The sequence below is a fragment of the Passer domesticus genome, chromosome 1, assembly GCF_036417665.1.
Source record: "Passer domesticus isolate bPasDom1 chromosome 1, bPasDom1.hap1, whole genome shotgun sequence".
In the NCBI taxonomy this organism is placed as follows: domain Eukaryota; kingdom Metazoa; phylum Chordata; class Aves; order Passeriformes; family Passeridae; genus Passer; species Passer domesticus.
The window spans coordinates 66149176-66168070 of NC_087474.1; the positions used below are offsets into that span (position 1 = coordinate 66149176).

The 18895-nt window shown below is 35.6% G+C and overlaps 1 protein-coding gene across 6 annotated transcripts in view; it reads right to left on the reverse strand.

Moving 5' to 3' along the window:
- ADCY1 (adenylate cyclase 1) overlaps positions 1–18895 on the reverse strand; it is a 176905-nt gene that overhangs the window by 70522 nt on the left and 87488 nt on the right. For all 6 annotated transcript variants that reach the window (XM_064421662.1, XM_064421668.1, XM_064421675.1 and 3 more), the window contains one exon: positions 6348–6475. In XM_064421662.1, the coding sequence (XP_064277732.1) occupies positions 6348–6475 (128 nt within the window). The remainder of the gene's footprint in view (positions 1–6347; positions 6476–18895) is intronic.

An 18895-nucleotide genomic window follows, 5' to 3' on the forward strand; every position in this document is an offset into this window, starting at 1 on the left:
ACATGACTGAATAGAAAGGGTCTTATAAAACCTGAAATGCTATATTCAGGTACTGTTCTCTACCTTCACTAGTTTCAAAGCCCTAATTGCAATTAAAAAGAATTTATTGGTTATATTTAAATTACTGTGTAAACCAAAATATCAGTATTTCTAAATTTCTTGACCATTTATATGAGGAAAGAAGCACTAATTGAGATTGCCAATGTATAAATAATTATTCCCAATCTACTATGTTCTAATTGGTTCAATTACACAGTTACGAGAGTACAGGACAAAGAAAATGACAAAAGTAACAAATCATTGTAAGAACAGCAGAGTGATTATAAACATTAATATCGTTCCAAAACTCCTGTAAGAGTGGCACCTAAACAACTTGTAGCTAGTCTTGCACCTTTAAATCAAATCTAATGTTCAGAGATTTTCACTGCCTAGCTGGTAAAGGATGAATAATTCTGCAAAATTGTTATTAAAATAATATTTTTTGGTGCCACAATAAAGAAAGATTCTTCATTTCTGTGAATGAAGGGCATGCTATGACTTGCATTCTGCACAGAGTTGAGAACACTGAAAAGGCACCTGGAAACTTACGCTCTTAAATATTACATTTAAATTAAAAATTAATTTAAATGTTATTAAATTACACTGTACACAGATTTTTTAAATCTCTTTCTGTTAGACAAACACCTGTCATTCCATAGTCCAGTTGCTGTCCAAAAACTGATATTATCTCTGAATAAAGGAAACTGACTATCACTGTAAGAATTTATTTTCACTTAACTTTCCTAATTTGAATTTTCCAGTGTATTTAATAGAAGACCTTAAAATGCGACTCTAACTATCATTTTCTCTTTGGTTTCATTGACCAATTTTTTTTTTCAAATGTCATCCAGTTACACTGTAATTTGAGAGATGCCTTTAGAAAGACTTATTTATTTCAGAAGTTGTACTTGTTTAAATACAATTAACAGAAAGGTGAGCATAGATCAAGATGTGGGATGTGCAGCAAAGATATCTGGCCTCAATTTAAATAAGAAACCCTTCACCTATGCAGGTACATTCTATGTCAGCCATCACTAATGTCACTAACATGGAGATCTCTTTTGTCTGCACAGGGCATCTTGGCATAACATATTTTTCAGTCATATTCTATGCAACAGCACAGAAAGACTTATGCACAGCTTTCTGAAAGGTTAAATATTTCCTTGTCCTATTCCTACTCACTGCAAGTCAGCTCTCCCTCACTTAGTATCTGTTCCCAGTCAAGCCTTGAATATGACTTCAAGGAGTCCTAAAAGGATTCTAGTGTTACAAAGCTTTGTTGTGCACACAGTTTGACAGATCTTTGAGGAAATGAAAGACCCTAATACCATAAGCCACATAACAATAAGCCAGCACACTTTGTATGTTCAACCTGAGCACATGTATTGTGTCATTAACAGATTGACCTTACACCAAGCCCACACCTTGCAAGACAAAGTCCTTCAGGATTATACCTTGCCTGCCTATCTTCTCCTGCATAATTAAGAATCTATGTAACAATCTTAATTAATGAACCTGCAAAAGTTTGGGTTTCTCTGTTCACAAATGAGTGTGGCTTGTTTTGTTAGTTCCCTCCCTCCTTCTCCATTTAAAAAGTATATAAAACCTCAGACTAAATGTATGTGGAAAGACATTGAAATCCAGACACTGATAAATTCACTCAAGGCTTTGACATTGCTTTGTCTGACTGGGGTAAATTTAGTCCCCTTTTATAAATGTTAATAGAATAACAAAAAGTAAATTAAAAAAGATGAGCAGAGAAATACAACACGGCTGACCATACTCCTTGTTAAATAAGCTGAACTGTATAATGCACCAATGAACCATAAAGCAGAATCTGAAAACACTTTATGTTTTGAGCAAAAATTTTCCATAAATAGTCACTTAGTCAAAAATCTAAAACAAAAATACACTTTTACATCTTCCCCAGAAGGTACAATGTGTTTCAGAGATGCTTTCATCATTATTAAATTTGAGTAGAAAAAAAAAAGCTCACGAGTTCATTACGTATTTTGAGTTTATCTTGTAGACCTTTGTGCTCTTTATGCAGATAATTTCCATAAATAAACCCTGCTGAACTATCAAAAATGAGGAATATTAGGTAATATATAAAGAAGAGGCTTCAAATTCAGAGCAGTACAATGATTATGTTCATGCCAGTTCAAACGTTTCCAGGCTCTGGACTTTTAGATGACCAGGGGAAAAGTTTCAAGAGTGTTGGCATTAGGGAAGTTAATGCTTCTGTCTATTTCCTCAGACAAAAATCACACAGGAAGACTTGATATTTCCATTGTACTTATGCAAATAAGCTGCTGTAGCTCCTCTCCCTTTGCTAGCGCTTTTGGTCAGCCAATGACCAAACCCATGAAAAGGAGACAGTTTGAGCATCAGCTTCTCCATTGCAAAAACCTCCCCAGGTGCAAATATGCCCAGCTTCCATCTGTGAGGTTTTACATTATGAGTGGTGGAGTCATTCACAATTAGGTGGAGTGATCCATTCAGTATAAAATTACCTATGTGTCACAGAAAATAGCTGATAGACCCCACTGGGTTGCCCAGTTCTCAAGAAGTAAAAGTTCATGGGCCCCCTTTCCTTCAGACCTCTTCAAAGCCCACATGCAGCAACAACATTCAATCAGAAGGTCAGATGAAACTAATTCTAAAGTAACCCTTCCCCTCCTCACCACAGTGTAGGTTGGACTAAAACAGCAGCAGTTGCTGTGATCCACAGATGTGCTCCTACTGTACCATGTTTCCTGCTACTACACACAGTCAGTGATGCAGCTAGTGATGTAATTCCCACAGAGTCAGTACTAAAATGGCATCCTAGTAATGTGTTAACAGATGGAGCATCGTGAAATGTACTGTCTGTGTGACAACAGGAATGATTATGGATTCCATTAAAGTTTTGAAAAGTTTATGAATGTTAACCTGAGTATTTTGACCCAGTCCAAAATTTATATACTGCTCACTCAGAATCTCTCTTTATTTTCAATTGGAAACATTACAGATTATTTCTCGCTCTGCAATATTACTGAATGCAGGTAAATAAGTGTGTCATTTCACCACATTTCATCTCCTAAGAGGAGTTGCTGTAGTGAGCCAAAGAATTGTTTAATATGATTAGTATCCAATGATGAAGTGCTGTCTAAGGAAAGACAAAACTAGTAAGAAAGTATAAAATTCCCCCAATAACGCTTTCTTAAAACAGAACTCTAGACAGCTTTTGGAGGAGAGAGGGAGGGAAGAGCTTTGTTAGCTAGCCATAACTTTTCTACATGGCAGTTAGCTAACAAATATATCTATTTAGAAGGTAAAACACTGTAGTACATGAGAATGAAATTTCAAATGCGGAAATCAATTTAAGTAAGGTGAAGAGAGTGCTTGGCCTAACACAATGTTTATAACGAAGGTGAAGACATCGGCCACATTTAAAAAATACATGACATATTAGAAGCATTAATGAATATGATCATTTTAATTATATTACTAGCGAAAGTGCGACAGTCAAAACTCATATGGTAGGAGCAGCAATGGTGGTATTGAACACTTCATTCATTGCTGTGGCACTTTAAGTGACTCTAAAGTAGAACAAACACCAGGCTGTACTAAGTCACTGACAGAATGGCTGCAGAAGTTCTTTTGGAATAAAATCAGAATATAACACTACCTGTGTTATATTTTTAAGTTTTTAAGAATAAAAAGCTCCTCCCATAATTATTTTGATTCTGTTCCCTTGAAGAAAACACTTTGAGGAAGGTGGATAAAATTGTGAAAATTATAATTATGATACTTTGAAAATTATGTTCTCTGATGATACTTTCAGCACCATATTGAAGGAACCTAAAATAACACTTATGCAGAACATGAAGAATATAGAATGTATCAGTTTATGTGAACACATTCAACTCAGTCCAATTACAGAACCAACAATCAGCTATGGAATTTTTTATTCCTTGATTTTCCAGAAAAAAAAACCTGGCTCTTGTTAGTACATATCTCTGGGATGGACACTTTTGACAGATCCATCCCATGAATCACAGTTCAAGTGATTTTATTTATTTATTTATTCATCCCAGGTAACAGGACAAACTTATCACTAGGGAAGACAAATTTCACGCGTAAATTTACAGTGACAAGACCTGAATTTTACAGTAAAGTGAATAGACTTAAAAAAGACTACCAGCTGGCATCCACCTCTGCATGAAAGGGGGAAGTTTAAAAAATGTGACTTTCTATCTCATGGAACTAATAAGCAAAGCTTAGTAATCATATCAATACAGTATAAAATGCTGCATTCCAACTTCACTATCAGAAGATCCTGATTTCTCCTTTTAATTTACTAAACACATTTTAAAACAAATTAGTCTGGCAAATCTATCTTCTAACTTTGGTTTCTGTGAAGGAGAGAGACAGATTGTGCTTATGCACAAAGATTGCAGAATATATCCCTAGCTATCAAACAGCCTTGAGTAGATCTGGCTTTATCTTGAAACCTTGCCTCTTGCCAATCTTGCTCTCTCACCATACTCTGACCACTAACTACACAAAAGACCTACAATTTATGAATTCTTAAAAAATTAAATCCTGAAATGGCCAGTTGTTTTCTACTATAACCTGTGACTAAACATGCCCAGATAACATACTACAGCTCATCCACATAAAATTGCAAAGTTGCTGATGCTGCAAGGGCCTCTGGAAATCACCTAGACCAACATACTTGCTCAGAGAACAGCCAGCTACCGAAGTTTGTCCAGATCTGTGCCCAGCTGGGTTTAAATCTCTCCATGGGCACAAATGTCACAATTTTTCAGTGGAACCTCTCCAGTATCTGACTACCTGCACAGTAAAAAAAAAAAAAAAAAAGTTTTTCTTCTAATGAAATTGAATTTCTTACGTTTCAGTTTATGCCCATTTCCTCTTGTGCTGGCACTGGATGTCATTGAGAAGTTTGGCTTTGTCCTCTTTACTCCCTCACTCTAGGTATTTATCTGCATTGATAAGAATCCCTCTAAGCCTTCTCTTCTGCAGGCTCATTCTTTTCTAATTCGACTCCTTTTCCAAGTTTATATTATCATGTCAGTAGCCAGTAAAATATACCCTAAAAATGGAATATGTTCTTTTCTAATAGTAAAACTGAAACATTCTAAAGAGGAAAGTTCCAACAGTTATACTAATACATGTATATACAGCATTGTATATACATGTACACATGTAATATACAGCACAACTAACTAATTAAAGATCAATGCTAGGTTTAAAAGAGGATAACAGCATCATCTATTGCTTTCCAGGGATTTAAAGAAACCCAAAAAAAACCAAAAGGCTTTTGAAAAATGTGTACAAGACCTGTACATCTAATGTTTTCAAAGGTCAGGACTTCCTTAAAAATGGAGAATGCATATACTGCTGAAAGAATACACATATTCTTTTAGGGTTTTATATTATCATAGACTATCATAAATTATAGATTAAGAAATTAAAAAATGTTTTATCAATTTCATAATGCTTACAAATGTGATGAACTTGCATTGAATAAGGGAGAAAATGAATTAATTTACCCAACTTTTCACACTCTGAGAGATTTTGTAGTATGTTTAGCAAATGAAAAGGAGAAGTGGGCAATACAGTAGTGAAGAAATTTTCCATCTTTATCCTTTCCCTCCTACATAATAAAACAGATCTCCAGCTGCAGCTAAAAGCTCATTCACACTTCTCTCACGTCCATATTTTTTGCCTTGGCAAAATAATGATCAATGTAGACCTCTCAAGCATAAACAAAAATCTGAGCAGCAAAGTAAATTTCATGTTACATTTCTGAAAAGCAGAATAAATTAAAGGTTTAAACATTACATTAAAATGGAATAATCAACAGGCTGTGATTCTAAGCCTTCAAACACATATACAACAGGCATACATCAGGACTGGTTTTGACTTTACATACTGTTGTGCAAAATGAGCAATGTTTATCACTGCAAAGCAGCACAATTGACTCATTTTGTTGTGGCAATAGGCAATAGGGTATATTTTCTTATTTCCAATTATCTTTCAGCCACCTATTCAGTACGTGTATGCGCCTCTATATACTCAATTTGCACACTTACTTCTTACAATGATTAAATAGTGTGGAAAATCAATGTCTAGAGTGGCCATTCCTGAAATCAGGGTCCTGTGGTATGCATGAAAGAGTGACTTGCTAGGTGAGTAGTGCTAATAGGCATTGATGTTGTTCTAAGAGCACACTTACTGAACACTACATAAGAGCTGTTGCAGCACTCCTGTCTGGGTTCACCATGCATGGTACTTACGTGATGGTGTCAATCATATCCAGTCCCATTTCAACACAACAATGGGCATGATCTGTTTTGGGCTGGGTCAATCCTGATACACAGTAGTAACAGTCCCCTAGGATTTTTATTCTTCTGCAATGATTTTCCTTTCATAAAAACAGAATGGGAAAAATTTTACTATTTATATAAATATTTCAATACAGGGTAAAAATCTTCTCCAGTACTATGCAATTATTCAGAGAATCTTTTTGTGATCAAATGAGGTAATTTACAGTTCATGAAATCTGGGTTCTCAGTACACAACAGCTGACACATATTTGTTTATTTATTTATAAATAGACACATATATACTGGACATCAGCCCTGCATTGTTCAACACGCATGGGTTAACACTGCTTAAAGATATAGTTCTGAACAAATATTATTGCCTTGCCCTCATGCTAGGTTCATATTAATTCAAGATTTGCAATGAGACTTCATTTCTATGTGAACTCAAACCAAAGGACTGAGGCCAAACCACAGCTGGATATTGGGAAATGCTTGCATTCTGAGAAGCTTTTGTTTCAAATTCAGTTCAAATTCACCAGGAAAGATTATTTATTTATCTGTAAAGGTACACACGTTTGCATTACCTATTCATAAACCACAGTTTGCAATACAGCATAATCACTATGACAGACTTGCAGATGAGAAGCTAGTCAGTTTGCATTACAATTAAATTTATCTCCTATTTGTATGAAGTTTAATTTCTACAGCCAAAGAACTCTGGTAAAAACTCTCCCATTAAAAAATAAAAATTATGGCATGTGATAATTGCTACATCCATCTGAGCAGAAAGTTAATTTCTAAACAGAGAGCGCATAAAATAATGTCTTTAAAAGAGCAGTACCTTTAACTAATGAACTATGAGGACACATGAAGAGATGATGGTATCTTTCGCAACTAGACTATGGCAACTTCTACCCATTTAGCATTTGGCACAAAAATGTAAAGAACCTGATTAAATGAATCCAACTTACAAAGCTGGAATTATTCCAGTAAGCACCATGAAAAATTAACTATTGTGAATACGATGGGAGTGGATCCACAAAAGTCTGACTCTTTTCCCAGCAGTGTGCAATATAGACTTTGGCAACACAGGAAGGGAAAAAAAAAAGAGAGGGCGGTGATGATGGAATTTAAAATTTCTGGAAAAAAAATATCTAATCATAGAATCATACTCATTCAGCTCCTCATGCAGACATATATTTTCATCCAGTCTCCTGCCTACAAGAATTAAAGCCTTTCTGAGTTGACCACATCATTACCCACATTCCAGCTCAGAAGAAATTATTATGCATACAGTGATCTTTTCTCTCTGACATGTCACTGTGTACACCACCATTAGAGGCTTGTTGCTACACACACTTCCTGCTGCAGGCATTCCCACGGCTCTCTACTTTGTAAATGGTACTCAGTATTGAAAAAGTAGTATAAATAAGAACTACCTCTGTTCACACATGGAAGAAGGCACAGTTTGGGAAAGTTGGCTTGTCTACTCCTTTTATAAATTAAACTGCAAATTCAGACCTCAAATCAAAGAGGAGACCTGTTTTTTTGGGTATGCTTAAGTAGTAGAAAAGGCTTTTCCAGTTGTGACTACTTGACGTGTGCTCTTCTGTACATCAGGATTTTAAATATTTCACTAATTAACATTGTTAATATATATTTTAATGTATATAAGCATAATTCTTTTTAGGTGGATTATCACCAGGGCCCTAACAGTATTTCTGCAGCCTATGTAAAATGTCTCACCAATTTTACTCAGACTTTTTTGAAATCCTTCGCTAAATGCTGTTATATAAGTAAAAAATTATTGATGCACACAAAGTAATATGCATATCTCAAAATCTTCTTTGATACAGAACAGTCCTTTTAATTCAAGGTATTTGGACACTAATTAGTATATTTTTTAATGGAAATCACATGTTTTTTACTAGATACCACTAGATTATACTCTCAAAAAGGGCTTCCCCCATCCCCCCTCAGTTTTGGGCAGGTCTTGAAGCACTAGAGTATACTCAATAATTAAAGCTGAAGCTTGCTTTCCAAAACAAATTCAGGTTTGGCCCATACTTCAAAGTCTTCTATAAGGCCCTTTTCATCTTCCAGTTTGGTATGCATGATTTGTGGCCAGACAATGGCTATTTGACCCTTAGGAAAGCTATTCAGAAAAGCCATTTCAGTAATCTGGTGTGAACAACACATAAATGTTAATCAATCAATCAATCTCTCCTATTAGTGTCTACCTCACAAACGGCTCATTTCTAATGACTTGATAACAAGCTGGTAGACAGTTAAAGAATAAAATTTAAAAAACCAAAACAAAACAGAGTTTACTCCATTACCACTTTTCTGAGTCAATTTCTTATTTGTGCAGGAGAAAAATAAAGGAAGAAGAAAATAAGTGCAACAGTAATTTCTGGAGATATATTTATCTTGATGAAAGACATATGGCTAAATCACCTTCTGGTTTTGAAATCACTAGCCTGTTTGTTCCTTATCAGATATTATCCTCACTGTCCTGCTTTATTAATTAATATACAGTAATCTCTAGAAAAATTGTTGTTTTCTTTTTCTTGACATGTGAGGTAAACTTCCAGGAGAGACCCACAGTGCAGCTTTGAAAAAGCCATCTTTTTAAGGACTGGTATGCAAATCAATAAAAAAATCCCCTCCTCTGTCTTTGTTATATTTTCTCAGCAATTTCCAAAAAATCCTTCTCTTGTCAATATTTTTCACATTTGTGATGCTGATGAATTAATGTGTGATAGTTACAAATTCCAGTCACAACTGACACAAGCAATGTCTGTTTAGAAACAACAGATAATTTGGTTTTATGGACATGATAAAAAGCACTAGACATTGCCAGCACTGCATTAGGCAGGCAGCTTGCCCACCTGTGGTGCCTTACTAAGACATTTCCAAGTGGATTGGCAGAAATCCCTCAGGCACAACTGTCAGTCACAGGGTCAGACAGCGTGTAGTGGAAGCCCAAAGCAGAAAGCAGAGGACTTTAAAGTTACTAAGAGCTTTTTTCACGCTTTCAGGAAAGCACTTCATAAAGCAGTTTATTCTATCTGTTATGTAAGACCGGGGAGGGGGGAGGGGGCCACTTTGTTGCAAACAACTCTGAGGTTTTGTTGTTGTTGTTGTAGTTCTTTATTTAATACATTTTGCCTAAAGAATGAAGTCTGTCAACTCAGACTGAAAAACTGAAAATTCAGAACATTAACTTCACATTCTTGTGCCATACAAGACAAATCTTTGATATACCCAGGATAAGGTTATTTTTTTAATAAAAAGGGAAAAGATTTTACAGTTTGTAAAAAAAAGCTTATACATAATACTTGTATATGCTGTGTCAAAGAAATAATAAAGAAGGTGTCAGACTTCTCCCAGCAAAACCCATAAGAATGACAGTCAGATGTTCTCTAGGACAAAGAGATTGTACTGAATAAGTGCAAAGTCATTTAAAGAAGGATCTTTCTCACATGTCAGATTGCAATAATTCTTATTATCACTGCTGGAACTTTGTTTTTATTAATAGGCTATCCAAGTAAGTAATTGTTATGTGAATAGATTCAAAATCAGGATTAATTTTTGTTGCTTGTAACTCTGTCTGGTAGGAGAAGAATTTCTTTAAAGCTTTTATTTATTTTGAAGATGGCAGACGCTAATGCTGGAATGAGTCCCTGGTCTTCCTTCTGTCATTGCAACAATCTATGTATTTGTACATAATCATGTGTCATCATGGCATGAGCCAAAAAGGAAGGTCAGATAGACTAAAACTTTAAAACACAAGATTTTAAAAACATAAACATTGAACTCTGTCTTGTAACTCCATTGACTGCAGTGGAATTGTGCCAAGGCTGAGTCTGACCCTGTGTAACTTAATTGCAGTATATTTTATACTTATTATATTAATCCATTTCTTTGTCTACAAGTCTGACAGCAACCTGATCTGCATGTATGCTTTTCATTTTTATTGTCTTAACCTCCTGGAATCACAATCTATGAGCAGGTGTGACTTTAATAAATCAGAAAGATTTTTTTTGCCATTCTTAGTAAATCTGCACCATCTAAGTCTTAAAAAGTTTCTTCAACATATCTAGCCAAGATGGGTTTGGTTATGCTTTGCAGAGTAAGAGAAAGGGTTAACAATGCTTACAAAGAAATGCACAAGTGGTGTTTCCCATTTCCCCCAACTCAGACCCTACCAGACTTGCAATGCCTTATAATGCTATGGACTTTAGAAACAGTAATATTTTGTTTTGCTCGGCCTACATAAATGGGAACAGGATTTTGATCACTACCTACAGTGCTTAGTGATTGCAAAGTTAGAGTCTTAAAGAAAAAAAAAAAAGAAAATACAAAACCAAAGGCCATACATGTTCAGGTTCACTATTTAAATGCTGGGGGGAAAGAGAGGAGATTTATTAGGCCTGGACTTACAGATGGCTTTATGGTTTTAGGGAAGGCTTTGACATCCTCACTATATGTCAGACTTCAGCTGTGGTGAGATCTCTGGATATTGATTAGGCATAGCTGCAAATTAGTACAGGAGCAGCCCTACATGCAGCAGCAAAGTGGAATGAGATGTATGCACTGGCAGCACAAGAAACAGTTTTGGAGCTCAAAACCCCAGCATGCCTCTGTGGGGGAAAAACATTGCCCTACTCCCTGAAAAAAATTTTGCTAGCTCAATATTTTCTTCACATATTGAAGAGAAGTTGCAGATAGAGGGAAACCACTAAATGCAAATTTCTGATGGCTCAGTTTTCACTAGAGTAGAAAAAACCCTAGGGCAAAATAGTGAAATATGAGGGCTGAAGAAGGAACATAGATGAGTCTTTTACCTCTGGTGTCAAGAACTTCATCATTAGGGCCAGGCAATGCCACAGAGAGGCATGGTCACCTTCCCTTACAGATGTTCAATGAGACAAGAGGATTATCAGTGACCCCTCAGAACAGGAGCCTTCATGGAAGTCTTAGTGGGGTTTTTTCCCTTCATATTTCTCTTTTCTATTTCCTTCTTCTTGGATTATCAGTCTCTTTCATTTAAAAAGCCATGTTCCAACAGCTTCCTTTGTTGGAGGAATCCTCTGAATTGTCTTTATCAGGTAGGCACAGGGGATTAAATTTTCAGTCCATATTAATCAACATGGCATTATGTGCTTCAGAGGAACTACACACCTTTATACCAGCTGTCCCTCTTATTCTCAGGGGCCCAAGACACAACTCAATAATCCAGACTAACCACCTGACAGTTACACATGTTTCTTAGTTACTGCTGTATAAAATGACTACTGAGGGAAAATACTCAAAGCATATCTAAAACTCCCTAAAGACAAAAAAGAATGATGAGAAATGCATTCCTTATTTATCTCTCTTCACAAACCTAGAACTTCATTCTGCTTCCTAAGAGGTCTTGAGAGAGGACAAAATAGGATTTACCACTGTTACTACTACTCATTTCCAATGTTATAGCATGTGCAGCATATTTAATATTTATAGCACTTTCTGCCAAAATGCTATTAATCTCAGTAAAAAATTGGATTAGAAAGCTTTGAATCACTCTAGAAATCATCATTTACTACAGATGTGTGTGCACATGCAAAAGACTTGCAGAAATTGTATCTTCTGCTACATCCTCTGAAGATGAAATTATGTCTCTATTCAATTCCATTACAGTTGTTTATTAGGTTGGAAGAAAATCATAAAAGCCTATATGTTAGCTATCATACAGATATCTGCATCCATCCATACATACATGAAGATGTGCACATATGACATGCAGACACACAGTTCTGCAAGTTTACCTACACCATCTTGAATATATACACAGCATATGGGAAAAGGCAAATTTTAATATTCATTCTCTGCAGTACTAACCAAAGCCAGGTAGCTGTGGGCCAGATACCAGTTTTGAGCTCCCCCTTTCCAAAAGATCTGAATGGAGACTGGTAGAAGATATCTGGGTGTTGATAACTATTTCTGGCATCACTGCTCCACTCCTTCCTTTAAGCAGAGATATAGTGACTGACTTACTGCTCCAAGTGCCTTTGGGAGAACATAGCATAGTGTTTGGCTGTTATGGAAATTGTGAAGGATTTCCTTTCTCAAGGTCTTAAAAGAAATTGTGTTAGTTGCAAGGCTATATAATGTAACTAAGCAATGCTGTACCAGTTTATTAAGTTCAGTGCATGATGACAGGAAGAGGTTCTTTGTAAGTAATCATTTTACATTTTTTGTCGTTTACACTTTCTTAATATATTTAATTCTCTTCTAAAGTTAAATGAAACATAAAAAAATATTTCTATTTCTTTTCCCTCAGCTGTAACAGTTTTGTGCATCAAAGAGCTTTAGAGAAAAACAAAACTGAAAGCATTCCATGGAAATTACAACTGAGTGAATGTATCCTAGACTGTAGCAGTAGTTTCAAAAGACACAGCTAGGAGCAGAAAAAGAGGAAAACATGGGTTTAGATTGGCATGAAAAACTCTTTAGGACACTACTTCTACACCCCTTTGAAATTTTTAGTTTAAAACTTTTAAACTTTAGTTTAAAACCTTTTTCCCCCTCTGTCCTACAGACCCTGATAAAGTCCTTGCTGACTTTTTTATAAGCCCCCTTTTATATATTGAAAGGCTACATTAAGATCTCCCTGGAGCCTTGTTCTCCAGGGAAGTCTCTCAGTCTTTCTTCACAGAAGAGGTGTTCCAGCCCTCTGATCATTTTTCTTATCATCTTCTGGACCCACTCTAAGAGATCCTGGTCTCTCTTGTGCTGAGAGCCCCCGAGCTGGATGCAGTTTACTCATCTGCAGTTACTATCTGCAACTTCCATTAATGACAGAGAATTTTACTTGTCATATTTCATTTTTTGTCAGTAAAGCAAAAGAGATCTAGCAATATGGTTTCTCTGAGTAGCATCCAAATCTATTTTAATAACTATATTGAATGTGGGCCGCAGTGTGAGAGATTATTGAAGCCATCTTCTCCCATAAACTTCATAGTCAAATCCTAAGTGTAATGAAGGGACAAGGACGCAAGGACGTTACCACCAGCTCTATTATACTGCAGTGTGCCAATAATGATAATATACTTATGAAAGCTGTCCAGCCAGTTAGAAAATTCCATTGAACCCTCTAAATTGCTACATACATATTTTAGCATTTTCCCCTCAGGTTTTGAAGTGTATGTTTAAAAACTAAAACAACTATTTTAATAACCTTTTAATTTAATAAATCCTGGAAATAGTAGCTTTATAACTAACATCAGCTCTCTTACACCTGCTAGTCCCAACATGAAAAGCCTTGAGAATGAGCTAACTGTAATACCCCACAGAGCTGAATTTAGCAGACTAATGGAGACATACTTATTGCAATAAGGGTTAGCATGGACTTAAAAAGAAGAGTTTCTACAGTGACAGAAAATATGAAAAGAAAATAAATGTGGTATAGGAAGCATAGGAAATGCCACAGAAAATTACTTGATAGGCTCTGACTGGGCAAAGCTGGCCATCCCCAGGTGAGCATTTGTAAGCTTTTAATTTAGTAATATGTTTGTGAAGTCATTAAAAATTATCTACCATCACTGGAGCCACAATATGCATGAACAAATGTAGAATTATTCAGGACAGCTATAAAAAGGACAACATTAGTTTCAAATGCTTTCCCTCAATTTTGTTGGTAATTATATATGCTGACCTAAAATGACCTAAATTTTGTCTGCATTTTCATTCTTACAATGAATTCTTTCCTTACTTCACATGGAGTATAATTTTACAAAACTAGAATATTAAAATGTTTTTAGTTCTGGAGAGTGAAAACCTATGCAACAATCATATATATTAATTTACTTGGAAATGAAAAAGAATTTTAGCAAGAATATTTTATGCAATCATCATGACTGACACACATGCTTGTCTCCTTCCTAGGTTTCATTATCCTTTCAGATTCTGTCTTTTGATGAAGATACATTCCAGGAAAAGCAAGCCTAAACCAAATACACTATGAAATGCTGAAAAATTAAGCTCTAGATTTCAGGAAATGGTTATTTTTCCAGAATCCAGAAACAGTTTCTCTATGCTAACTGCACAACAGGTCAGAACAATAAGTGTCAGTACATATGCCTGCACTTCAAGCACCTGAGGCTGATTGGAACAATCCAATACAAATTGGAACAGTCCTATACAAATATGCAAATTTCAGATTTGCAGTATACAAACTCAGGAACAATTTGGTAATTTACTACAAGCATACAAATTATAATAAAAATTGTGACAAATAATTAGCATACCAAGCACAATATCGTCTAATCTAAAATAAACTGTAAAATAGGCAAGACCTACTCTCTGGAGTATTTGCCTATCTCTATGTTCCTACTGTACTTAAAGTGTGCAATGTCAATTTTTTCCCTTGAAAATTGTTCCCAAACACTTACTTCAGCTTCACTTCATGCACACATCATTATTCCCTGATCCTATAACATTACAGGGATATTGATTAAGAACACTTTCCTTTAAGTAAGTTTACTTCCTTAGGTCTCTCCAGGAGACATCTTCAGTTGGCCATTCAGAACTGGATTTGAACTTATGTGGTAATCTGCCTCAGTGGGATCCTGTGTCTGTGCTGACTTTCAAGACAAACTGAGACAACTCTTCTTAAAATTAGCATTTATAAATATCCTGCCTCCCAGTGCCAAGAAATTTTCACAAAGAAGGGTTACATGCTGTAAGTTTATACTTATGCTTTCCAGCACTAATTTTCCCATCTTAAACAGTCTACAAAACATAGTTTATTTGGTATTTTAAAAATATATCATAATTATCTTAATATGAACTAAAAGCATTCTACAGATGCAATATAAACAATTTTTTAGAGTGATTACTTCCAGGAAAATCTAGTTCAATGCTCAGCAAAGAACGAACTGTTAAATACAGATAAAAAACACACAAGCTGATTAAAAAATATTATCTACTGATTCTTTGCCTAAGGCTCAGAAAAAGTGTTTTTCAGTTCAGTATCTTTGAGCTTGAACTTGTAGAAAGAGACACTTCAGTAATGTTGAAATATGCAAAGTAAAAATTGTTAAATGCTAAGAAGACAATCAGGGAAAGATACAAAATTAAAATGGAAAGAAATAAAAATAGATTCAGCCTGAAAAAGCCTGGAGGTATACATAACTGTAATGGAAAGAACAAGGAAGTGGTATCAGCCTACCTAATAGATAAGATACCAAAAGTATTGTGAAGAAATAAGAACGTTCATTCAGATTATTAAAACCCTCTTCTAGTGATGTCCTTTGAAATCACCTAAAATTATTTTATCCTTGTCAGCTTGTAAATGAAAAGTCTTCGACTTCCAAGATGCAGAAAGATGGATGCTGAAAGGGAAATATCTGAATCTCTAAAGACAAATGATTAATTCTCCATGCAGACCAGATGCAGGAAGTATGTGAAAAAAATACACCAGAGAAAAAAGCAGTTAAAGAAAATACAAACTTCTCTAAAAATCAAACATTTTTCATTAAAATTCAGGATGCTACAGAACTGCTTCCTCTTTTCTATTAAGATAACATATTACAAGTAAAATATTTGGGACATGTTTATACTGCATCAAAACTTAATACAGTCTTGACCATGACAGCATAATGCAAGCGATTATATCTCATTAAAATTTGTCACTCTTAAAAGTAAACTGAAGAATGACAAACTGAAAGCTAGCTATAGTATCAAAGGTTGATTGCAAGGCATCTGAAGACCTCATTGAAAGATCAGTTGTTTGAAGCATTTATTAATAATATGTAATGCAGGATGACTATCAGCAGGGCCAAATCTGAGACTGTAGAAAGCTACTCTTGTTTAATGGGAAGAAACCAAAAAACTTCAGAGTAACAGCCAGAACTAAGTAAATTAAGCCTGAGCAGCAGAAAAAAAATCCAATAGAAATCAATCCTTTCAAGCTGAACTATTCATGGGCCTTATGAGAAACTTCACCAACTCTGTGTTCAGGAAAGTGCCTTGTTACAGTTTGTCCTAAGGGAATCCTTGCATGGGCAAACTTACCAAAAATCCTTGTATCAATGCCTAAAGACAGTCACATTACAAAACTTCAGTAACTAGACATACAAATGAACTCTGAGGCATTCATAATAGCACCTTCCCATGTGGATTCTCTGATGTTGGTGTAGGACAAAGTCACACTCCTGCAAGGATACTAATATAATGACACTCATTTTTGTTTATATTTTTGAGACTCACATTCCTTTGAAGTGATTGAAGTTGGCATTAGGACTCAAAAGTTCCTGAGGAGACCACAAATCCTATATGAAATATGATTACCTAAGACTGTTTCTGTAAGAAACTAAATGGTGCTATTGTGAAAATGAAAACGAAAAATCATGCCATCGTTTTCAGGGAGCATCTGGACAATGCTCACCATGTGGCTTAGTTTTAGGTAGTACTGAAGGGAGCAGGGCTTTTGATTTGATGATCTCTATGGATCCCTACCAACTCAAGATATTTTATGATTTTGCGTACTGCACTCTGCTTGTCTCGTCCTAGCACTCTAAGACTCAGTGATTTGCAAGGTAAAATAATGTAAGCAAGATAAGTGTTTAAAAAACATATTTCCTCTAGAGGTGAATAGACATGAAAGGACATGATAAAAGTACAAATTAATTCTAGGAGGAAATAGTAAGATCAAGATTTTTTTCCCCTCTCTACTAACAGAATGCTAAAGTATATTTTCAAAGGAATTGAATGACTTTATATTGAAACCTAAGGTTTGCTTTCAGAACTCCCTATCATGAGTTGTAACTGTATCTGAAGCTATTGTGATTTAAAAAAAAAAAAAGTAGCATTTCAAAGAGAGCAAAACTATGTGCCTTACAAAACAAAACCCCAAAAACCACAAACCAAAAAAAATCCAAAGAAATAGCATATGAAGAGAAATTACTAACATAAAAAACAAAAACCAGCTTCTAAATGCGAGAAAGACAAATTTTAGCAGAACTATACTGTCAAAAAGCAAAGACTCACTATTTCTACAATGTGTCCATGTGTCAAAATGTCAAGATCCATCTTGAGGCTTCCCAACAAATATATGCTGTCTTATTACACTTTCCACAGTGGTATTGGGGATTCTTTTAAATTTCTTTATATTTTTAAGACAGGGCAATTTTTTCAAGAAATGTAGTAATAAACTGCACCTTCCGCCTGGCATTGCTTCCCAAGAAACAGCAGCATACAAACAGCAGCAGTCACACACAGATTGCACTTTAGTAATCAAAGGGACCCTACCTATCACTGTTACACTCTTCTTTAGTCTCTTCAATTTCCTCCTTAATCATTCTGAATACTCAAACACAGCACAGCTTTAAAATCAGCCCAGTCCTCTATTTTGACCTGATAATGAATACCTAGAAGCTGCTTTAACCAAGAGATTAGAATCCTTCTGAAAACCTGTATTTCTCAGCACATTTCTCTGACTGCAGAAGACACAATTACAAGTCTCCCCTGATCACATCACAAGGGGCTAAGGAAAGCTTGTATGTCTGTCCTTAACCACACCTCAGTGAAGCACAGTCTAAACTAGAAGTACTCCTAAGGAGAAAATCTTCCTCACATAGCTGAAAGAAACCTTGAGATTTTTTTCTGTAAATTTGAAAAAGAATCCTTGCAGGCTGAACAGAAAAACTTAAGTCTTTTTTTCTCTTCTGTGATCTCCAAACTGCTTCTTCCATGACCAACAACCGACCTTGCACCAAAGGCTGGCATCTCCCTGGTACCTGCCCTCTGGTGTCACTGACACTCTCAGCTGGCAGCACTCAGCCGTGGCTAAGGGAGCAGCCATGGTAGGGCAGCCATTTCCTTGGCTTCAGGGCCATGACACTTCATAGGCTTATGTATTTCTGTGTGCACACATGTGATCTTGTGTTGTATTACAGTACTTCCCTTTTGTTACATGGCTCTGTATTTCATGGTATAAAGACTCCAAAAATGACAGCACTGTAAGTTTTAAAAGAGCTTATTAGATGTCTGGTTGACATATAATTAAAATGCAATCAAAGTAAGGAGAATATTTGAACTTAAACCATTTAAGCTCTTGCAAATTACTATCTAAATGGAAGTTCATTTTTATTTCTAAGGCATAATCTGTGAAGTACTCTGGACTGAGGACCTGTACTCTCTATGAGATACTGCCAGTAGTTGCAGTAATGAATTGTTTTCAAAAATTCATCCCTAAACCCCCTAGGATTCCATTGCACCTCTACTAAGCATCTAAGTTAATCTTCTGCTTTTCTTGGAAAAAAGGGAACACTCAAGTTTTTTTCTGTTATGACTTGAACATCTAGTGCAAATCAGAACATAGCATGCCATCCAAGGATAACCCACTTAACTAAGAATAGGTCTTTCTCAACCTGGGACCTTGTGAAGCAGAAGGTTTCTTTCTCCTTGGGGTTCTTAAGAGCTTTTTATCAAGAGGGAGATTTAGATGCAAAATGTTCACATGCTTCAGA